This window comes from Solanum stenotomum, chromosome 4 (genome assembly GCF_019186545.1).
Source record: "Solanum stenotomum isolate F172 chromosome 4, ASM1918654v1, whole genome shotgun sequence".
Taxonomy (NCBI): Eukaryota; Viridiplantae; Streptophyta; class Magnoliopsida; order Solanales; family Solanaceae; genus Solanum; species Solanum stenotomum.
Window position 1 is genome coordinate 31,965,304 of NC_064285.1, and position 24,582 is coordinate 31,989,885.

Below are 24,582 nucleotides of genomic sequence, written 5' to 3' on the forward strand. Positions count from 1 at the left end.
TCGAAATTCCGCAATCTATCGACCTCCTTACACTAGAAACCTCATTTTCCTTCTTTCCCAAGCTTAGAGTAGTTTTTTTGGGGTTTCTAGGGTGATCCTCAGCTCTTTTTAGAGTTTTAGGAAAAAGGAGAAAATCAGACTTCGCATTATTTATATTTTGTCTCACTCATGCCGCTATGGCACCAACTTGTCCCGCTAGATCGGTAATGCCCTAGCGGCATGTGGCCCGCTCTGGAGGGCTGGGTGGTCCAGTTTTCTTGACCTTTTTCGTTTTCTAAATAACGACGGTTCGGGTCGTTACAATAAATACCAATTTACCCCTCATTCGTCCCCGAACGACTAGCGAAGAGATCAAAACTTGCCCTTCCTCATAGTGTTTCTAAACTAACGAATCGGTCCATTACGAAACCACAGATGATGGTGGTTTTTCAAATCTAAAAAATGAAAGGTTCTATACTCAAAGGACCAGTTAGGAAAATGACGCAACACACGGAAAAAGGCTTGCATCACATTCACACAACCTGAGCCCACTAGAGCGGTAGGCATCCCATTGAGGTGGGGCCGCTGTGGCGAGGGATCTCCCGTTGTGGCGGGATATCGGAGGCAGTAAAAGGAAACATTTTTCCATTTCTCACTAACTTCAAAAACTCTCCAAAATCCTCTCGATCACTCTCCTCCGAACGTCAAAATCAAGGTAAATTTCTTGTTCCTTACGCTCTTTACTTCAATACTTACTTAACTACGGTTGCATAACAACTAACTCATCGAATCTAAACGGTTTTTGGGTAGTTATTCAAAATGAACTTAGGTTCCTAGTTTGATAGAAACACGTAGCATAGATACTTCCTTTACATCCCCCAACGTCTCCATAATGTCCAGGGCGTAAGGATTTTGCAAAAATACGATTAAAATGATGCCAAAATGGGTGGGGGAAGTTGAATAGTTCCTTAGTGTAAAACTCGAATATGGGCACTATTTAGGGGTTATTTTGTTAATACAATTGCATATTTAGGTACTAGGGTACTTTATAGGTTCTGATCTGTTGAAATTCTGTTAAAAATGAAGGTTTTGGGACGAAGAGGCGCCATAATCGCGCCTGGAGTTCGTCCAAGATGAATGCCACTCTAGCGGCCTTCATCCCGCTTTAACGGCCTCCATCATCCCGCTCTGGTGGGATTTGGGCCACTGTGGCAGGACCTGGGGAAACAATAACATGTGTCCCTTTAAGGCTAGAAAATTTCTTTTTTCCCTTACACAAGATATTGTCTAATCCCATCGAGTTCTTATGTATATACCCTCCTAATTTTTGCAGGACTTCTCTAAATGGCTGGTGTTAACGAGGAAAATCTACCCTTCGTCCGATTTCCCGATGCTGCCAGTCAGGAAAGGCATCACGACTACCGGAACAACAAATGTTGTTGCGAGAGAGGTTTTGTCTTGCAGGGTTTAGAGGGGAAAGCGCACACCTTTTATACCCGTCTAATGGAATTTGACTGGGCCCCACTGATAGAGGCTTCCCCTGATGCACGTTCTACCTGGGTGAGGGAGTTCTATGTTATCCTCCCTATCGTCCGCTAGGATGACCCTCACCCTATCATCCGCATTCGTGGAGTTGACATCCCCCTAAGTGTTTCTTACATAAATGAAATGCTCGAGGTACCCGAGGTCCCTAACACCGAGTACAAGGCCAAGTTGAGAGAGATGGATCTGGGCTGGCTCAAGGATACACTCATCGAGCCTGCGCATCGGGATTGGGTCTATTGGCCCACTACGGAGGGCATCACCAGTGATAATTGGTCACCGAATGCTGAGAGGTGGCTACACTTGGTTACTAGGAGGATCCGCCCATCGAGCAACCGTACCGACGTGACATTTCCTTGGGCCTTGGTGGTGGCATGCTCTATACATGGTATTGAGCTGAACGTGGGTGCGCATATCATTTATGAGTGGAAGGTGTTCTACAGGGGCAACAAAAAGACGTTCTTCTTGTCGGGGTTGGTGACTACAATGTGTAAGCGGGCAGGATTGCCACTCTTGGACACGAATGAGGTACTTCCTATGGATCCCCCCCTTCACCCTCTTTTAGTTAGGCAGGGTTCCACCTCGAGGAGCAAGAAGAGGAGGACGGACAGGGCCAGTAGCAGTCAGGTGGCTCCGGAGGTGGATGACGAGGAAGTGGAAGACGATGCAGGCGATGACACCCTTCCCACCCGGTCCCAGCCCCCACTCTCAGGTGCACATGTGGAGGAGGATTTAGCGGTTGTCCGAAGGAGATTGAGACGTTACTTTGCTAGCACCACCCCAGTTCCACCAAGCACTTCTCTTGAGGTCGAGATACTCCGCCGCAAACTGCTCCAGGAGAGGATGAAGGGTCTGGAGAAGGATCGTCTGATGGCTCGAAAGTGGAAGACCATGAAGATCATCTTCTCTTGTGTTGCCCCGGGAGGGAGGTTCCCCAACTTGAGCCAAAAGATTATACGGAGTTCCCTATATTGGATGAGGTCGTGACTGGCTTGGTACCCCGGAGGACCTAGACTCCGATTATGACACCTCCCCTTCCCAAGGACATTGATTTGGCTTTTCGCCCCTCTTGGACTTGTAATGAACAATATTTCATTCTCTTTCTGTTTTTCCTATACTTGTAAGCACATGGATGCTGGTTTTTGCTGTCTTATACATCCATTAATTAATTGCTAAGGTTTACGACTTACTGTTCTATTGCTGAGTACTGGTTGAATTGCAGGGATTAGTTCGGATACGATTCGGGGTCTATATAGGTGACTAGTAAAAATAGGGGAGACAGGGCTGAGATTCTGTATCACCCTGTCCCGCTTTGATGGGAGAAATCCCGCGCTGGAGGCCTCGCCTTGGTGGGGACAATCCTGCCCCAGCAACCTTGACGGAAACAGAACCCCTACCAATAATTTTCTGGGGTTCTTTTCTCGTTTCTAAATTTTCCATAGATTTCGAGGCTATACTAAGCATTTTAGGGTAATCCGCTTAGTTAGGATAGTCAATGTCTACCCCGAGTCAACCCAACGATACACACTCCAAAATCCCTTTACATTACTTCAACACTACAAGACACACATCCCAGGATACACCCAGACACTCATACAATTATTAGTTGGTCGCAACGCACGTCTAGATTTCATTTACGAATCACCTCGCAGATTATCTAGACCCTGACACCGAACTTAGTCATGACTTTTCCTTTCAACAAGTTCACGAAACTCAAGAAAACACAACTTGCACAATTTCGAATATTTAGTCTAGCATGTTGCATATATCAAGTTCAGACGAGCGCTTATTGTGCACATAATCATATCATGACATCCAAGAAATCATATTCTTCACACTAACAATTAATTCAGACCATAAGGAGCACACATTCATAGTTCCAAGTTATAACTCACAAACCATTCCAAATTATTAGTTAGCTCGCATCCATAGATGACCATTCCTGATTATCCATGCCTTCATACAACCTTTAAGGCCAGATACCAATTGGAACCTTCTCAGTTCCAATTTACCTTTCTTGGGTCCCGTCGGCCAGTTCTAGGGCATTCCGTTCATTTTGTTGAGATACCAATTGGAATCGGGAGATACTAATTTGACTCAACTCATACCACAAGTGACAACTCGCACGAAATGAGAGAAGGAACGAAATGACTCCCTAGAATGCTTCATAGCTTCCTAAAGATTAGATGTGGACGTCAACCACCCATCCACAGGAGTCTACACCACATTTGCTCTTGTACTGGGAGACCGGTAACCTGGACTCTGATACCAATTTATCACGAACCAACCCACCGGGCCATGCGGGCACCTACTCTACCACCTAAGTAAGAGAACCCTTAATTTCCAAACGGTTTAAACATGCGGAAGATTAAGAAAACTAAGGTAAAACAGTTCAAAGGAGGTTATCATAAATTTAAGGCTTCAGACAATTCGAGTTAAGACTTATAAAGTAATTAACACCCTAGGGATCTAGTCTAAACAAGTACAAGAGCTACTAAGAGTACAAGACATAACAACTCCCACCACATGGAGGAAAAGTAGAAGTTGTTGGAGACTGCCTTCGTCTTCACCTACGAAACATCATCGAACCTGCATCCAGACTATGCCAAAAAGGCATAACAAAAGTAGTATCAGTACAAAACCACATGTACTGTAGGCATCATCAGTCAACCTGAATATCCACCACATAATATAAGAAATCGACTAGTAAACCATGCAATAAGACCATTCATTCCTCCACCTTTATATTTTCTTATCCTTACCATATCCGAAATTTTTTAATCACACTAGTACACTTGATTCCAACCCGTGTGTATCCTATCATTGATCATAGCTTAACCATTCTATCTCTTGGAGGAGTTTCCGGATATAACCACTACAAACCCGGTCAACCACTCACGACATACCCCTTACTTCTTTCACGTCACCAATCAACCCTTGACTCCATAACACCTTTTATTAAGCCTATCAACCGTTTCAATACGAACCCCCTCACAGGGTAAAAATTAACTATAAACTAAGACGACATAGTATCACCCAATCCTCAACAACAATACACGTCACCACCTTTCTAAATAGCACATGATAACACCGGAACCTTTGGTCCCTTCTTACCCTATCACATCTAGAGTTAGGCCTAACCATTCACACTTCATTCCTTACGAGATATACCAATTAACTTACGACATGACCATCCACCATTATATATATATATACACATCACGTACAATTCGGTTATCATTCCAGACACAATGTACAATTCCACATTCTCAATAATACACATATATGGCAATCAATGGTCCTCTTATGGAACCCACACCCAAACTGTTAGTGTGCCAGAACGTGACACCCGATCCAATGCATGTATATGTATCGAAACGTGGCACCCGATCCAATATATATTAATGTGCCGGTACGTGACACCCGATCCAATGCAAGTTAGTGTGTCGGTACGTGACACTCGATCCAATGCAAGTGAGTGTGTCGGTACGTGACACCTGATCCAATGCAAGTTAGTGTGTCAGTATGTGACACCCAATCCAATCATCATAATCACAATCACATCCATAACATACAATACTCACATCATATAGTCAAGTACTCAAGTTCATGTCATTCATGGTTATAATCAATTCATTAGGTTCGTTTCCACTTTTATCGGATGTCATACACGTTTGCATACCATACGCCAATCCATCGACATACATTATACAATTAGAAAATCACAATCATCTCTTACACCCTATTTACGAGCTAGGGCTTTCCCGTACAGTATACGTTTGATGAAATACCTAGGAATATATGTACAACTGTCTCTTTTCGGTGCACGAAAGTCTACGCATGATTTCTACTGTCAATTCCAATATACTACGCAGTGAATAACAGATTTACAACTACTCAATTAAATAAACCTAGCCTACATGGGCGCCAAGCATTCTCATTGGGATTGTAGAAATCTGGTTTCCGGACGACGGGACGGTGAATCTTGATCGGAATTCCGCAATCTATCGACCTCTTTATGCTAGAAATTTCCTTCTCCTTCCTTCCCAAGCTTAGAGTGGCTTTTTGAGGGTTACTAGGGTGATCCTCGCCTCTTTTTGATGTTTTAGGAAAAAGGAGAAAATCAGACTTCACGTTATTTACATTATGTCTCACCCATCTCGCTTTGGCACCAACTTGTCCCGCTAGAGCGCTGCCGCCCTAGCGGTGTGTGGCCCGCTCTGGCGGGCTGGGTGGTCCAGTTTTCCTGACGTTTTTCGTTTCCTAAATAACAACGGTTCATGTCGTTACAAATTTATAATTTTATACAATTTATATTTATTTTTATTTATATATATAAAAGAGGATCTTAAGTCCGCCTACGTGGCATTCCTTAAAATTCAGAAAATTATTATTTCTTTTTCTTTTTGTTTACTTTTAGATTTTCTTCCTACTTTACCCTTGATTTTAAAGTTTAAACCCATAACGTAGTATTACATAACATTGTTGTCTTCTAAAATTCCCCACTTACCGATCCAAAGATAAAAAGTACCTACTAGATTTTTTTGGTCCTGGAGAAAAACAAATTATGTTGGATATTTCATGAACAAATAGTCATAGTACATAAATATAAAACAAGTGTGAAATATGAAAAATAGTCCATTTGAGAAATTTTTGACGACATGGGGATTGACAAAAGATAAAGTGTCAGGGGGATCGACAATAATAAATACTCCTTCCGTTCATAATTACTTGTTTATTTTTGAATTAATATATCTATTAAGAAAATAATGATTGATATAGTGAGTTTATCATTTTACCCTTAGTAATTATGAAGTGGATGAATTAAAAACTTAAGATTTTCAAGAAGTTCGACATTTTTCAAAGTAATTAATTGAGGATATAAAATATAAAAAGAATTTGTCATTTCTTGATTTGTCAAAATGAACAAGTAATTAGGGATAACTAAAAAAAAAAAGTAAACAAATAATTAAGAACAAAAGGAGTACATAGGCAAGGAAAAAACGGAAACGAAGAAAAGAAAGAACGGGAAAGAAAACTAATAAGGAAAACGGTGGCATTCAACAACAGTTGGTCTATTGTTGAAAATAAATATATATTGTGATTTTTTAGGAATACTTCAAGAAATATTTGTATTTGTACTCATATATAGGACTAATATAAGTTTATGAATTTATTAATATTTTAAGAACTGCACAAATCGCTGGCAAGTTCACTAGTTACTTATAATAATGTTACCAATTAAGATAAAAATATAATATTTTAAGATGACTTAATTGCCGAATTGGAAAGAAAATGATCAAAATTAGAATAAAGTGTATGTTAATTTGTTTGCATTCCAGCCGATATGAAAATTGAGTTGCTCCATTTAGCAAGTTCCAACCATTTGATATAATTTTTTTCATTTTCAATAAAATTAGACAAACAAATCGGTGGCATCAACTCTAAAATAAGTTTAGCAGATTGGGTTAATGGAAAATAAAAAATATTTTTAATGAAAGATGAAATTATTTTATAACATTTTTTAAAAGAAAGAAACTTTTTACAAAATAGGGTATATTAAAAGGGGCAAATTAGTCATATCATAACTTTTTACATTAACAAGTAATAAGTTAAATGGATTGTCATAAAAAAATTCAAAATAAGGGAGGTAAGTGTAATATTATAAACCACAAGAGGTGAGTGTTACGAAACCAAACTTGAGGGGATATCTTTGAAATTATCCCTTTATTTATTTGTTAAATTTTTTTTTTCTAGGTCTCCTCCACATCTAAGGGTGGCAAATCAAACCCAACCCAACCCAAACTATTTAGGTTTGAGTTGGTTATTGATCCGCCCATTTGTTAGCTCAACACATCTCAACCTCATCCATTTCAACTCATTAAAAATTGAGTTGATATGTAATTCAAATTGATTTTCGAGAACTCTTGTCAAAATATTTTAATTTAATTTAATTTAATTTTATATGTTATGTATAGTTATAATAATAAAGAAAAAAATAATTTTATTAGGTACTAAAAGCTTATAAAATAACAAATAAAGCTATTAAAACTTAGTAAAAATTGGACGGATTGGGTTATGATCCGCTACCTAACCCATTTTGATCCAACCCATTTTGACACAAACAAATTTGGGTTGAGTCTTTACCGTTTATTATCTTAACCTATTTTGACCCGCCCATATTTAACTCAACCCGATTGTCATCCCTATCCGCACCAAGTTATTGTTTTGTACTTTTGATTGGGGTATTTTCTTTATTAATATTTAGTTATTATCTTAAGTTTATTATAATATATTTCTTTTCCTTTTCTTCCTATAAAAATAGCTTTTGCACTAGCATTTTAAAAAAATAACATAACATCATATAGTTAACCGTAAGTTTTAAATATAGTTTAATTTATATTTACATTTTTTCTATGAATTTCTTTGACGATATATTTTATTTTTCACTTTTTAAAAATGTTAAATCTTCGTATTCAAAATTTTGAATCCACCGCTAATAGACATGTCATTACAAAATCAAACATAAACGTCCCACTAAGTTTGTAAGTAATTTCTTACCATCCTCGGTGTGCAAAAATAAATTCTAGAAAAATGATTTTAAATTCTTTTAAACGTAAAACTTAATCCATAAGTTTATATTCTTACAAAAAAGACTTTTTTAAGTATTGTAAAAAAAAAAAAAGAAACTCTTGTTTGGTGTGAAAGAAACTGTCTATATAATATAAAGGAATTATATTAATAACGAAAAAAACCCTAAAATACCCTTAAACTATTCACATGAAAGGCATTATAGAGCCGAAAGATAAACGAAGGGTACTTTTGTACCAAATTCGATAGTTTGAGGGTATTTTATGCCCTTTTCCGTATAATAATAAGGGAAAAGAGTCAAAAATACCTCCCGACTTTCATTTATTAGTTGATTTTATCCTTACTGTTATAATAAAGTTGTTCTTACCCTCATTGTCTACAAACTTTACATTCGCGCCCCTCAATTGGATGAAAAACTCCAAATCAATAAAAATAACATGATTTTACTTAAATTACCCAATTTTAATTGATCTGGCCCATTTAATCATATAATCCACTTCTTTTTATCTTCATCTTTTTAACCTTCCCTTACCAATGAAAAGCTCTTGTTGTTCAATGTCAAACAAGGATACATTTAGTTGTTTGAATAAGCCAAATCTTGATTTAGAATACCTAGTTTAATTTCTAAATTATCCGAAACAATAAACAAGGAAGGTGACTTTGTGAATCTGCCAAAGTCACTTATGCTATTTCATGTAATTTAAGTAATGATTTATTAGTTTTCTTTGTTATACAGTTTAAGAAGTAGTCAAATTTTGCTTCTAACAGTTGTAATTGCTCCTTAAATGATGGGAGTGAAAATCGACCAATGGCAGTGCAATGACGGCAATTACCATTTTTCCAGCCAACAAGGGGTTGAATGCTTCATCTTTTGAATTTTGTTGAGGAGAAGAATTCCCAACTTCATGATGGATCAATTGAGCTTGGTAATTTCAAGTCTCCTTGGTTTAACTTCCTTGTCTAGATTTTTCCTATTTTTAACGATTTTGAACCTTATTTCCTAAATTCTAGGAACACTGACCAGATTCAGATGAGGCTTTTGTGATAGTGGGGTACATTTCATCGCTAAGAACCTTTTGACATTGATTTTGGTACCGTGGCTAGAGCTCCGATGTGTTTAGCATCAATTTCACCGGCAACAATTACTCTATTGGAATTGGCTAAAGATGAAGATAAAGAAGAGTGGGTTATACGATTAGGTGGGTCAGATTGAGTTTAAATTAGGTAATTTAAGTAAATTGAGTTATTTTTATTGAATTGAGGTTTTCCGTCCAATTGAGGGGCACGACTGATAAGTTTATAGACGGGTTATGGTAAGAACAACTTTATTTTAATGGTAAGGGTTAAGTCAATTAATAAATGAAAGTTGAGGGATATTTTTGACCGTTTTCTCCTAATAATAATATCGTAAGTGGATACTCTGACTGTCACAAATTATTTATCCACTGTTGAATTGACATATTTATTAAGAAAACAATAATTGACTTAGTGAATTACCATTTTACCCCAATTAATTATGAAATAGATAAATAAAAAACTTAAAATTTTCAATTTTTCTTACCTTTTTTAAAGTAGTTAATTAAGGATATAATAAGCAAAACAAATTTATAAGTATTTAAGAACAACTAAAAAAAAAAAATGAACAAATAATTAGGAAATACAACATTGTGGGCCCCATGGTCGATAGATATAGTTTTGCGTGGATGATAGCCTCAGAAGTAAAATCTGAACATGAGACTAAAATTGAGTATTCATATCATCATTCATAAAAAACGAAGAGAGATTTTTCTTTTTCTTTTTTGGGTTAGTTAATATATTAGTATGGCATTGGTTGTGTCAAGTGTGCAATTCCAACCTCGAGTAAGAATTGTATATTGTGTAGGAAAAAGGCAAAATCGAGAGGGCATTATTGTTTGGAAAAGGGACTCAAACCCAAACCCAAAATTCAAAACCCAATTGTGTTTGCGTAAGCAGAGGCAGCGATTGAGATGCGTGTACTCGGGTGAATATTCAGAAAATGAAGTTGATTCTCGGAATAAGTTGGTGGAATTTATTAAAAATGTATTTCCGGGTGGAAATTGGTGGAAGCTTTCATCAGAAGATGTAGATGTTGGAGGAACATCAAAGCCTGTGACTGTTGTACGTGCTCTTAACAGAATGTGGGAATTGATAGCTGAAGATCGTTTCCTCATTTTTGCTGCTTTTACTGCTCTCATTGTTACTGCTGTACGTTCTTCTAATTCCTAACCCTTTCAAAATGATAATCCTAATGCTTTCAAATCATCCTAATCCTTTCCTTTCATCAGTTATCAGAAATTTCTATACCGCATTTTCTCACAGCATCCATCTTTACGGCACAAAGTACCACTACCCCACTGTTCCACCGGAATGTGCGAATCTTGGTTGTGCTATGCATCATTTCCGCAATATGCAGGTCAACACTACTACTTCTTTTTTTCTATATATTTTTCAAAGTCTCCTTCTAACATTTTTCTTCATCTCCAGTGGTGTGCGAGGTTGCCTTTTTGGCATCGCAAATATGATCCTGGTCAGTCTTGTTTCTATTCACTTAAACAAATCCTGCTTTTAGTTGCCTATAAAATTTATATTTTTTTTCTTCACTGCTAAAGCCATTTAATCAAATATATATATATATTAATAATATTTTTTTAACGTTAAAAGTCTCCAAGAAACAGGATAGCTTGTTTAATTGCCTTGTACTTCATCTTCCTTTGCAGGTCAAGCGAATGAGGGAAAAATTATATTCCACTCTTCTTCTTCAGGTTTCAGGAATCCTATTTCGCTTAAACATAAATAACCCATTACTTTTCTTCTCTAAGGAACAAGTGACATCACTTCTATATGAAAAGTAGCTTTACCTTTTTTGTAGGATATATCCTTTTTTGATTCTGAAACAGTTGGTGATTTGACAAGTAGGCTAGGGGCAGATTGTCAACAAGTGTCTCGTGTAATTGGAAATGACCTAAATCTGATTTTACGCAATGTTCTCCAGGTAAAATTTCCTAACATGTCTAATGTTTTCAGATGTTCATTTTTGAGTTGGTAATTTACTTTTATCCTTCTCAGGGAACAGGTGCTTTAGTTTATTTGTTGTTTTTGTCCTGGCCATTGGGATTGTGCACATTGGCTATCTGCTGTGCACTATTCACGATAATGCTATTATACGGCCAGTAAGTTTTCCTTGGTGTTTTACCTGTATAATATTATATCTTAGAATCTTATTTACGAGATGGAGTTAGACAATCAGTAGAACATGCATGGTTTTAATCTATTATAAATGAGAAGTTCCAAGAATAATGGTTCTTACTAAAGACTTTTGGTCACTACTGCTTTGAGTTAATGTAAGGACCAGATTATTTAGACGGTTAGAATAGGAATAGAAACAAGAATAATGTATATCATCCTACTTAGAATAAGTATAACAATAGGAATAGGAAAAGTATATAGAATCCTACTTTTCCCAGTATTGTAATGTAGTGTCCTAGTTGGAAAAGAAGTCTAATGTAGTGTCTATAAATAGGGTCTCAATGTAATAATGCATGCCTATTAGGAAATTGAAATCCAGACAATGAGTAAATTTGATGTTCTATTCCTCTTAAAGATGGTAAACCTTTAGGAATATCATCGTGAAAGACATCAACATAATCCTGCAAAATTTTAGAAACAACATTTGGCAAAGGATCTAAGTCGTTAGAATTAAATAAAATAAGAAATTTTAGATGAAAAATAATATGAGTTTATATTTAAGAAGTTGAATACTTAATATCAAGATATAACCATTAGTTGCTTCAGCATAGTTGTTGTAATACTTGAAACATGAGAAAACATCAAAAGAATGCCCAATACCTTCACTAAAGAGGTGATTTCTCAAATGATGACTCAACTAATAGTTATTATTTTTGGAAGTCATATTTACTGAAGAAAATTGGAATAAAAAAGAAATGTGTCTTTGTAGAAAAGTAACTGTAACTTCTAGTTGACTGATCATCAAAGAAATCAACTCCTTAATTAAATGGCATTCTTCAACTCTTATATTTAACGGAATATTATGTACTCCCTTTGTCACATACTAATTGTCCACCTTACTATAAATAGTTGTCCCAAATTACTTGTCAATTTACAAAACCAAGATAGAATTTATTATATTTGTTCCCTTTCACCCTTACATTTAATTCTTTTTTAAACTGAAAACAAGTTATATGTAAACTTCCGAAAAAATTCTCAAGTGTTAAATTAGCAAATCTATCCTTCTTATTAATGATTTCTTAAGGGGTATGTAAAAGGATAAATGGACAACTAATACGAGATGGAGGGAGTATATGTAATAGCTTAACCAATATTTGAGCTTGGAAAAATTAAGAAAAGAAGGAGTATAAAAATTAAATTGCAGCATACATAAGTAAAAAAAGAGGTGGGTGGGGTGGGGGGCTTTGGATTCAAATCAAGAAGGAAGTGTAAGAGTTGTCAAAAAAGTATTTACCTAAAAGCAAAATGTTAAATTAGGTCTTAGGCCCAACTCACATCCCAAAAGCTAGCTCAAAGGGGGGAGGATTGCCCAAGCTTTATAAGGAGTCCACCCATCTCATTAACGACCAATAGGAGACTTTTGTCATTCTTTAACATCCCACCTTACGCGCAGTGCTTAGTATTTAGTGCGTGGGCAATTTTGATTTTGGGGGCCCCAACATTGGGTGAGATGGGCCCTGCTCTGATACCATGCTAAATTAGGTTTTAGGCCTAACTCACACCCCAAAAACTAGCTCAAAGCGAAGAAGATTGCCCAAGCCTTATAAGGAGTCCACCCATCTCATTAATCACCAATGTGAGACTTTTGTCATTCTTTAACACAAAAAATGTTTACATTCACGGAAAACCTTTTCCATTTATAGGTCAAACATGTTAATCAATATCAAAAAAATTATCTTAACTCTATTTTATTAACCTTCTATGTACAGTGTATTTTAACCTCAAAGTCTACTATATTACACAAAATTGGGGCCCAACTTTTGGGCCTAAAGTAGCCGTCTTATGTTCTTTACCCTCGGGCGGGCACTACTAGTAGCTCATATTTTTAGACCATTTTTAGACTTCAACATACAGTGTAACATGCGGACCCATATGTTGTTTCGCATATGAACACTTGTAGCATGAAATTTCAACATCCTCAGAACTCCACATACAAATCATATGTCTAGCATGTGGTCCGTATGTGGGTTTCACATCTCGATCACTGAAGCTCAACATTTCATCACCACATGCGGCCCACATATCACTTATGTGGCTGCAATTTGGCTATATTTTACCCCTATTTTCTAAACTTTCATTGTTTCAATTTCTTGTTTTTGGATAACTGAGAAATCTGTCTGTGACCAGCCCTTTGGACCAATCACAACCTTCTAACTCGGTGGATAATGGTCCCGCTCCTCTACCCTTCTCCACTTTGCATGATGTGGGGCTTGAACCTGCGACCTAAGCCACAAATCCTCCACATTTTGCCACTCGAGCTAGGCCTTGGGGGATCAATGTTTCAATTTCTTTTGAATCCAAATCCGTAATTTTACCATTCCAATCTATAATTATCGACTTTTTACCTACGCACATTGATTTTCTACGGAGCATGGGTTAAGTAACCCACGTTAAAAGAATTCAAACTTAGCCCGGAAGTACTGAATGTTACAACTAGAAGGAGTAAAGGATCAAGAATTAAAAGGCTTACCTCCATCCTTGAACTCCAATTTTCCCTTAGCCTTTATCATCTTGAGTTTTAGGAGTAGTTTTTTCTTCTTGTTCAGTCAATTCCTCCTTGGAGCAGTAGTAGGTTGATTTCGTCATGACCTACCTTGTTTTATTTTTCTTTTCTGTTCTTACATCCAATTTTACTAACCCAGCTGAGTTTACATATTGTAATTTTATTTTTTTAAACAATTAAGGAATCTAGCCATAGTGGTTTCTTCATTCTCATTATAATAAGCTTGGATCATAGTCATATCCATAACTTCAAAATACTCATCTATGGACATAGAATCTTATCTAAGAGTTTGAAGGCGTTGTTGCAGATCTTGTTATCAGTGTGATGCCAAAAATACCTTCTTCGTTACTTTTCTCATCTCGGCGTAAGTAGCATGAGGCAGGTCTCCAGGTCTTCTCAATCCATACTAAATTTCTTCTACCAAATTACATCATAGTCAGTAAATTCAATCACAACAAGTCTAACTTTCTTACGTTTAGAATGATTATGGCAATCGAAGATGACTTCAACTTTTCTCTCTCGTTCAAGGTACAAATCTTGATCTCTTGGTCTCCTTGAAAGTCGTATCTTCTTCTTGATACTTCTAAGATTGACATCTTCAGCTCTAGCTCGTGGTTCCCTCCTTCCAGACCTTCTTTGGTAAACTTTTTCAAATTCATCCTCACTGTCTCTAAATTGCTCCTCTTGTTAGATACGAGGAGCTCAAACAACTTGTCTTCTATCTTGAGGCCTCAGGTTTTGATTGATTCTCCTCTACTCGACTATGTTACTGCGCTTGTCCTCTCTATGTCCACTAGGGTGGTCGTGGTCCTTATTCAGGGCACCTCATTCAAGTTGGTGTAATTTTGTTTGCTTAGTTCGGCCCCCCTACATGCCATCGTTCATCACTATTTCTCAATTTGTTTTATCCCCTCTCTTGAACTCACCCTTTATTGCCATTTTTGGCCAATTCGCTGTTGTTCTTTTAGGATTTATATATAACCCTACTTTCCTTTTCCTATTAGTCATGGAGGGACTCAACAATATGATTATGAATGCAAACAGAGAAGAATGGCTAATAGGTTTTGAAGTAGCTAGAGCCGGAAGGGAATCCCTAAGGATAACTCATTTACAATATGCAGATGATACCCTGATATTCTGTGATGCTGAAGAGAACCACCTCAAAATTTTGAGACTAATTCTGGTCTTATTTGAAGGAGTGTTTGGACTTCATGTTAACTAGAGAAAAAACTTCTTGTATCCAATTAATGAAGTGCCAAATATGGGTAATTTGAAGTTAATTCTTGGTGGTGAAGTGGGTGCTCTTCCAACTACTTATTTGGGTATGCCTTTAGGGGCCAAATCCTAGTCTTTGGAAATCTAGAATGGGGTGATTGAGAAGTGTGAGATGAAACTAGCAAGGTGGAAGTCTCAGTACCTCTCACTTGGAGGAAGACTGAGAGCCCGTTTGGATTGACTTAAAAAAAGTAACTTTTAAAAAGTAACTTTTTAAAGTGCTGGAACTTATTTTTAAAATAAGTAGTTATGTGTTTGGATAAAAGTGTTGCAGTTGAAAAAAAGTTGTTGATGTGTTTGGTAAATAAGTGCTTGTAAACACTTTTTTTTATCAAAATGTCTAAATACCCTTATAGCTGTTAACATGATAAAAAGTTGATTAATTTAAAGTTTTTATACTTAAAAAAAATTAAAACAAAATTAATTAATAATAATAATAATATAATAATAATAGTAATAGAAATAATAATAATAATAATAATAATAGTAATAATAATAATAATAATAATAATAGTAATAATAATAGTAATAATAATAATAATAATAATAATAATAATAATAGTAACACTAGTAATAGTAATAGTACTAATTAGGGACACCTAGCTTTTAGCTTTTGGCTTAAATGGCTTCACCTAGCTTTTAACTTTTGGCTTAAAATAAGTCATTTTTTGATAATTGCCAAACTCTCTAATAAGTCAAAAACTGACTTTTAAGCCAGTTTGACCAACTTAAAAGCCCATCCAAACAGGCTTTGACTTTGATCAACTCTGTGCTTGATGCACTTCCAACATATATGATGTCTTTATTTCCTATTCCTCCGGGTGTCATTAATAGGTTGGATAGCATCAGGAGAAAGTTTTTGTGGCAAGGAAACAAGGAAAGGAAGGGGTACCACTTAGTCAAATGGAAAAAAGTGATCAATGATAAGAGAGTTGGGGGTTTAGGGATTAAGAACCTAAAGAATCAAAGCAATGCTTTGAGAATGAAGTGGCTTTGGAGGTATTCTAATGATGATCAGAATTTATGGGGCTCAGTCATAAAAGCAAAATATGAAGAAAGTGAGAATTGGATGACAAAGGAAGTTACCACTCCGTATGGTGTTAGTTTATGGAAATCCATCCGATCACTATGGGATGATTTCAAACCAAACACCAAGATTAAAGTGGTAGATGGCGCTAAAACTAGATTCTGGAAGGAGGATTGGCATGAAGCAGGAAATCTGGAGACACTTTTCCCGGACATACATACTCTGGTTCTTCAGCAACAAAATACAATAGCTGAACTATGGACACCTCATGGGTGGAATATTATATTTAGAAGGCACCTCAATGATTGGGAAATTCCAAGAGTCACAAAATTCTTCAGCGTCATTGAACAATTTAGTGGCTTGGAGACAAGGAAGGACAGATTACAGCGGTTGAGGAACTGTAAAGGGACTTTTAAAGTAAGTGCAGCATATAGGAAGTTGAACCATCCAATTACGCAGGCACCCAAATGGCCCTGCAAACACATTTGGAAGGCCAAGATCCCACACAAAGTGGCCTGTTTTGTGTGGTTACTGGCTAAGGAAGTGGTGTTGACACAGGAAAATTTGATGAAGAGGGGAATTACACTATGCTGTAGATGTTTTTTTTGTGGGTAAACTGCAGAAACAGTCAATCTCACTTGTTCATCCAGTGCAAGGTCACTGGCCAATTGTGGAATCTATTCCTAAGGCTCAAAAACATCTCATGGGTCAGGCCTGGTAGAATTGCAGAGGCCTTATACAGTTGGGAAGAAGCAGGGTTACAAGCAAAGAACAAAAGCAACTGGAGAATCATTCCTGCTACTATTTGGTGGACTATCTGGACAGAGAGAAATCTTAGAGTTTTTGAGAATAGGGAGAGTAATAAGCAACAAGTAAAATTGAATGTATCCTAACTGTGTTTTTGGTGTAATCAGATCTACTCTAATGACACTGTCTCTATCATTGATGTTTTAGACTCATTATAGGGATAGGACAGTGCCTTTAGAGTTCATTATATAAATATGGTTTTCAGTACAACCCATGTACTGATTTAAAGAAATAGAAACAGTTACCAATCTCAAATTTATATATAAACCTACTAATAACAGCCTTTTAGAAGTAAAAATATGGAAAGAAATAAATTTTACCAAGTGCTAGAAAGATTAGGTTTGGCAAGACTAGAAATAAGACCAATTTGTAAAAAATCAATAAAATTATCCACCCCCCTCCTTTTTTTTTTTAAAAAAATTTCCTTCTTGATGTTGGAAATCAAGAATCATAAACAGACCATAAAATTGCAAAAGTAGTTTAATTTTTAAGTTAAGATTCTCAAAACCTGAATTTCGGCAAAGTCGCGTCGCTTAATCTTTATGCAATTGAACCTTGATAAAGATTTCTTTAGGCACAAGTAACTAGCTTTTTTTGGGAGCAAGTCACAATTTTAAAATTTTTTTGTACTTCAGGCAGATTTCACTTTTTGACGTTTTTTTTTTTGGCTTCTTGCTCAAGAAACTCCCAAGTATGAAATCTTGATAGAAGCTCAGATACCACTTGATTAGAATTGAGTTAGTTGCGAGAATAAGATGAATAAATATGTGGTAGCTTAAATAGTGAAATTAAAGAAAACAAAGTAAAGTTAGAATGAATTCAAGAATTCCGAAGATGATAGGCTAAGAACCCTAATTGATAGTAGTACACAAAAATTATCGGATTAAGACTAATTATGTTACTACTAGGTTTTAATCAAGCACTTAGATAGCAAAAGTGATCCAGACCCCTAATTGAATAATTATAGACAACAATAATTACAAGACTTAGTCTTGTAAGGTTGGACAAATGAGAACCAAAATATCAAGTTTAAAGAATAATCTTACCTTTTAAAGGATTGTTCTTGTAAGGTTGCAAGATAAATATCAATTAGGCAGCATTCAAAGGTGTAAAAAGGAGAAACTCTCACAATTGTATTGATAATAATGTGTAGCAAAAATAATGAAAGACGCTCCTATTTATACTAGAATGGGTCATGTAAACACTCTCCCAAGAGGGTTATGATTCAAATCCTGTACTACTTTGGATAACAAGTCCTTTAGGTAAAGGAAAAGTAATTAAACCTAACTATGAAAAGACCAGTGTTTTGGACGGCGAGAGGCGACAAAAGGCGACAAGGGCCTGCCTCGCCACGCGGCGAGGCGAGCGGCGAGGCACTCGCCTTTTTGAATCAAGGCGCCAATTAGTACCAAAAATTAAAAATATTTAATTGCATATATAAATATCCAAAATCTCAATAGCAATAACATATATTAGCAAATATTTCAATTCAAAAACTAAAAGTAGATACTAAAAGTCTAGAACTTTAAAGACCCAATAATTCAAAAGATAATACTAGAACTCTAAAAATCTATTCTTCTTCAAAACTATCCAACTCTTGAATATCAACATCCTCTACATCATTATATTGCTCCTCATCTTCTTCCTCCTCGTAGTCTTCATCAATTAGTGTCCGAGTCCTACTTGAAGTTGAACTTGTAGATGAAGTTTCTACTCCTTTGCCCTTGTCAAGTGCTCTTGATCTTGAAGAAAGTCCCCTAAGATGATAGATACTCTCATCAGCTCCAATTGCCGTAGCAACACTACCCCAAGTAAGATCATCATCCTCATATACTAGTTCATCTTCTTGATCTTCGGGGCATCCAACTAACCATTCATTTGAATCATCAATGTTATCCAAGCGAATTGGATCAATGAGATCACGAGCATCATAACGACGTTTCAATGTTCTATTGTACTTAATGTACACTAGATCATTGAGACGCGATAGTGCAAGCCTATTCCTCTTCTTGGAATGAATCTACACATAAGTTACAGATATTAACTAATAGATATTGATAATAATATAATATGGAAATTAGGATATAATTTTTTTACTTACGTGTTCAAACACACTCCAATTTCGCTCACATCCGGATGAGCTACAAGTTAGGCTTAATACTTTCATGGCAAACTTTTGCAAGTTTGGTGTTTCACTACCAAATAGTGACCACCATTCCACTATAATAAAATAAATTTAGAGGTTAATGAGTGTAAATAAGTCGAATAATTTAAGTAAGAGCTAAATCAACTCACTTACCCGGTGACCTTGTGTCTCTAGCTCTTTTAGCCGGACCACAACCAAATAGTCCATTCGCCATTTTGTACCTAGGAAGCTCAGCGACTAGTAAATCTTGTATTGTTGTATCGGGGATCATCTTCTCAACACATGCATAATACTCGGTCCACAGACTCTGTAGTAAAGTTCCCTCTTCTTGAGCTTTATAATACAATCCTGGGTTCAAAACATGGCCTGTAGCATGCAAAGGCCGATGGAGTTGGTCTGACCACCTTGCATCAATAATTTCAAACACTTTCTCATATTGCTTCTTAATTCCACGAAAACCCCGTTCAATAGTTTCTTTGGCTCTATCCATTGCTTCATAAATATAGCCCATTGGTGGTTTTTTCTCCCCATCCACCAAACGAAGCACTTTTGTCAAAGGGCCACAAACTGTAAGTGCTCGAACAACATCATCCCAAAAGTGGGCAGAAATAATAAGATTGGCAACTTCTTTCCCCAAAGTTTCCTTTGCAAATTTACTTGAAGTCCATTCGGTTGAGAGGACTAAAGTTCTCAAGTTTTTTCTTTGTATGTACATAGCTCTCAAAGTTAAGAAGGCCGTTGCAAATCTTGTCTTGGCCGGTTTCACCAAATTTCTTTCCTTGGTGAATTTTCTCATCAAGTTTAACAACAATGGCCTTTGACTAATGTAAGAATGGATTCTGATGGCCTTCTTAAAAACTGTTAAAGTAAGATTATAGTAATTAGTAGCTAATAAGTATTAAATATTGACTATAAAGAAAGTTAGAAGATAGGAGAGTGATATTACCGGAAGCATATGGCTTAACCTTGAATATGTCACCAAACATCAAGTTGATGCAATGAGCGGCACATGGAGTCCAATAAATGTGTGGGTACGCACCCATCATCATGCTTCCCGCTTTAACATTCTCACTAGCATTATCAGTGACAATTTGTACAACATTTTCCGCTCCAATTCTTTCAATAGTGCTTTCAAACAACTTGTACATTTTGGTGGAATCGGTAGATTCATTGCTAGCATCAACAGAACCAAGAAATACACTACCGATTGGAGAATTCACCAAAATATTGATGATCATTTTACCATTTCGCGCCGTCCATTTGTCCATCATAATGGAACATCCAAACTTTGTCCATTGCACTTTATGCTCATCGACAATTTTTTCCACTTTCTCCACCTCTTTTTTTAGGTGAGTAACTCTAACTTCATGGAATGTAGGAGGCTTCATTCCGGGGCCATGTTGTCCTACTGTCTCAATAAATTTATTAAATGATTTGTGATTGACACAATTAAAAGGGAGCCCCGCATCATACATCCATATTGCGAAAGCACTTACCGCACGCTCTCTTAGAATTTTCTTTGTTTCATCAATTCCTCCTCCTTTTTCAAAGCCTCCTTTTTGTGTTGATTTCTGCGGAAAATAGAGATTCATAGGGCCTTTCCGCGCGGTGGATGATGCACCTCCACTAGAAGATATCTTTGGAGTTTTGGAGGGAGGCATCATTTCCGCATATTCATCCATATCATCAACATCATCCATATCAATATATTCTTCCGGCTGCCTCACTTGAAATTTGGGATTATTAGCGATTTTATTTTGCATATAAGCCCTTATTTCTTCTCTAATCGCCGACGGACAAGCTGTACATTGTTTAACATTCTTGAAACCACCCACTAAATGTTGCTTGTGTCGGGTTATTCCACCATTAAAAGTACTCCCACAAAAGTTACAATTAACCGAATCTTTCGTTGCTCCTTGGGTACCATAATTCCATCCAATGTCCCTCTTTTTGCTAGCATCCGCCATTAAATTTAGTCAATTCACTGTTTATGGACAAATGAATAAATAATTATAGAAGAATTATTTTTTAAAAAAAATTATAGACAGCAACCAGTGAAGGCAGTAAGCAGTAACCGCTGAACAATAAAACAGAGGAAAAAAACAGAGCAGTAAAACAATAAAACAGAGGAGAAAAACAGAGCAGTTTTTTAAAATTATAGACAGCAACCAGTGAATGCAGTAACCAGTAACAGCTGAACATTAAAACAGAGGAAAAAAACAGAGCAGTGAAAGCAGCAAGCTGCTGTATCTCAAAAAGAAAGAAGAAAGAGAAACAAAGAAGAGGACTGAGCTTGAAGAGAAGAAACGAAAAAGAAGAGAACAAGAAGAAGAGAACTCAAGAAGAAGAAGAAGAACTGAAAGGAAGAAAAAAAAGAGTATACCTGGCGGCTGGCAGCAACTCGTGTGATGAAGGAGGAGAAGAGACGCGAGGCAGCGAGGGGAAGAGCCAAAGAGGAGCAGCAACTCGTGGAGAAGAGATCGCAAGGAGAAAATGGAAGAGCAAAAGAGGAGCAGCGACTGACTGATGAAAGTTTGAAAATGGAAAAAAAAAACCCTAATTTTGACTAATATTACTAAGTCAAAGCTTTTTAAAAATTTAAAAACAAAATGGCGCCGCCATTTTCTTCGCCATATGGTTGCCGTAGGTCGCCTTTTTGGGATCGCCTCGCCTCAGTGAAGAATGGCGAGAATGGCTCGCCTCGCCTCGCCATTCATAACACTGGAAAAGACATAAGGGAACTTTGAATAGTAAACTTGGAAAACATGTGAATAACTCCTAAAATGAAATAAGGAAACTTTGACTAGGAAACTAGGAAAGCATTTAAATTGTCCATAGCCATCTAGAAACAAAAATTAGGAAACTTTAGCTGCTTCTTTCCACGTCTTGGGGTGTGAATCCTCCTCCCTCTGTGGGCTGATTAAATTTAGGCACTTCGCTTGGCTAGTTCTTGGAGCCCATGTTGGACATAGACCATAAAATAAGTGTAGCTCGTAGCCAATTCCTCTCCACAAGACTTGGAGCTCTTCTTCCACAATAAGTACCTTTTTAATCTCCCATTGAAGTCCAGCCACCTTATCTTGCATCTGTTTAGCTAGAGACCTTGTGAATGGCCTTCTTGGTGCTTCCAAAGCTTCATCCTTGTCCTTGGAGTAATTAGTATTCTCGGTTTTCCCAAAAAGAAAGGGCCAAGTTGGTCTTTGGTGAACATGGAGTACTTACCATCCACAATGATGTGAATTCTTGTTTTAGTTTTTTTTGATGACAAGGGAAACCCGCAGTTGTTACCCTTTGGGTGCACACAGGGTAAAACCCTTGCTCCTATGCAATAGCTCGCAAACCACATAGGAGAGGTAATCCGCACTAGGCAAGCCCGGTGCGACGAGCTCGACCCAGAAGGCAAACCCCTTGCTTTCGCTGGCAAGGGGTTTCGAACTTGAGACTTTAGTATTGATTTCTCTTCTTTAAGTCACATTTTTATTTAGCGTACCTGATAAATTATGCTACCCTCTCTTAGTAGCAAATGAGTCTACTAGAATACTTTGTTCAAGTAGGTGAAGAAAACTTATACTTGAGACTTGGTGCAATTTATGATTTCTACTTCTTCTAACTCTCTCTCTTTCTGCCTGTTTCTTTTAACAGATACCAGAAGAAAGCAGCTAAGCTAATTCAGGAGTACACTGCTTGTGCAAATGAAGTAATCTTAAGAAGTTGATTGGTCCATTTTATCCCTATATGCTATAAGTTTAATATTCAATTATATCCATTTATGTGACATAGGTTGCTCAAGAGACATTCTCTCTCATGAGGACTGTACGAGTATATGGAACTGAGGAACAAGAACTGCAAAGGTAACTACTCGAAGAACGGATCTTTTCCTTTTGTGTTTTGTTTAATACTGTCAGGAGTAAACATATGAACATATGCAAAATACAATTACATGCAGTTTTTTAGTATTTACAAGAACTCGAAAATAACCATTTTCTAGAACAGGTATGCACGGTGGATGGGGAAATTAGCTGATATAACCTTGCGTCAAAGTGCTGCTTATGGATATTGGAACTTTAGCTTCAACACACTCTATCACTCAACTCAGGTCAAACTCTTTCCATTGTTTAGCACTGGAGTATCTTTCTTCACCCTTCGTACCTTCCATCTTTTTTTTCCTTGAGTTAATAAATGAAGAACTTTTTGTCATAAAAACATTTCAAATATCAGGGTGCTAAGTGCTGAATGCTGTGAAAAGGAAGAGAAATAAGAGAGACTATGACTTGATTATTCCCTCAAGCTATTGGGTTTAAATAACTATGTTACATGTGCTAAAAAGGAAAGAAAATCACTACATAATGACAATAAGAGTAAATCAAGCAATCTACTATATTTATATTGTATTATCATTATTATTTTATTATTATCTTATTCTTCAATTTTATCACTACTGTTGTTCTTTTGTTTGTTTATCTTACTATTTTGTTGTCAATATACCTCCTTTCTTAGTATTTCCATCCGAGCTTCTTTCACCTTGTATTTTTCAAACCTGTTTTGAAATATTTTTCTTGAGCTGAGGGTCTATCAGAAACAACATCTTTACCTTACTAGATAGGGGTAAGGTCTGTATACACTCTACTCTTCCCATACACCACTTGTGGAATCTCACTGAGTATACTATTGCTGTACTCCTATATTTACAATTCTTCTAGAATAATTTTGGATTCTAATATTCCCCCTTAAGCTGGTTCATAAAAATCATATGTATCATGCTTGCTACATATACAACTCATAATTCATTTTATAAACTTAAATATTGTGTAGAGAAAAAAAATTACAAGTTCAAACATGTTATGACAATTAAATTTGACATGTTTAAACAAATAAAAAAAAATACTTTACCATAGTTAAGCATAAAACAAAGAAGACAGAATTAAGTGAGGGCGTTTACTTTTATTAATGCTTCACGATTCACAAGAATTTGTATCCATTTGTAAGATGGTTGTGGCACGTGGGTAATAATCATACGTAAAAAAAAGGGAAATAAAAGTTTAAAAAATGTTGTGATCGGGAATGTAACCCGAGACCTCTGGCATCATTTGAACCCCCTTGACCGCTGAACCAAGCTTCAAGTCTGTTGAGCGGGTTCATTTTATAATATGTATGTACCTAAAATAAAGATTTAACCTTATATGTACAGTGTAATTTTTCCGCGAAGGGGGTTCAGCTGAACCCCTGACTACCACGTAGCTCCGCCCCTGCAAGTAGGCCGACATGGATGCTATCAACTAGTCATGTTTTAGGTGATCAGCCTGTCCATCAGAGCCAACATTTAACGCATATACCCAAAGAAAACCAACTATAGACTTATCTGGAGGCAAAGGAACGAGCTCCCTAGTACCCTTAAAATATAGCCATACATCTCCTCAATCATAGCTAGTCGCCAGCCTATGTGAG

The 24,582-nt window shown here is 36.6% G+C and overlaps 2 protein-coding genes across 2 annotated transcripts in view; one reads left to right on the forward strand and one right to left on the reverse strand.

The window, feature by feature from the left end:
- Positions 1-9,850: 9,850 nt before the first annotated feature.
- The window catches only part of LOC125862655 (ABC transporter B family member 26, chloroplastic), a 32,912-nt gene continuing 18,180 nt past the window's right edge, over positions 9,851-24,582 (forward strand). The window contains exons 1-9 of the mRNA XM_049542776.1: positions 9,851-10,338; positions 10,419-10,546; positions 10,618-10,660; positions 10,851-10,895; positions 11,003-11,125; positions 11,200-11,303; positions 22,780-22,834; positions 22,918-22,988; positions 23,131-23,233. Of these exons, the coding sequence (XP_049398733.1) occupies positions 9,934-10,338; positions 10,419-10,546; positions 10,618-10,660; positions 10,851-10,895; positions 11,003-11,125; positions 11,200-11,303; positions 22,780-22,834; positions 22,918-22,988; positions 23,131-23,233 (1,077 nt within the window). The 5' untranslated portion in view covers positions 9,851-9,933. The remainder of the gene's footprint in view (positions 10,339-10,418; positions 10,547-10,617; positions 10,661-10,850; positions 10,896-11,002; positions 11,126-11,199; positions 11,304-22,779; positions 22,835-22,917; positions 22,989-23,130; positions 23,234-24,582) is intronic.
- LOC125862656 (uncharacterized) lies at positions 19,096-21,125 on the reverse strand. Its single transcript, XM_049542777.1, has 3 exons — positions 20,084-21,125; positions 19,291-19,995; positions 19,096-19,186 (listed from the first exon to the last, which is right to left on the reverse strand). The coding sequence occupies exons 1-3, from the start codon at positions 21,102-21,104 to the stop codon at positions 19,155-19,157; spliced, it is 1,758 nt and encodes a 585-aa protein (XP_049398734.1). The 5' UTR covers positions 21,105-21,125; the 3' UTR covers positions 19,096-19,154.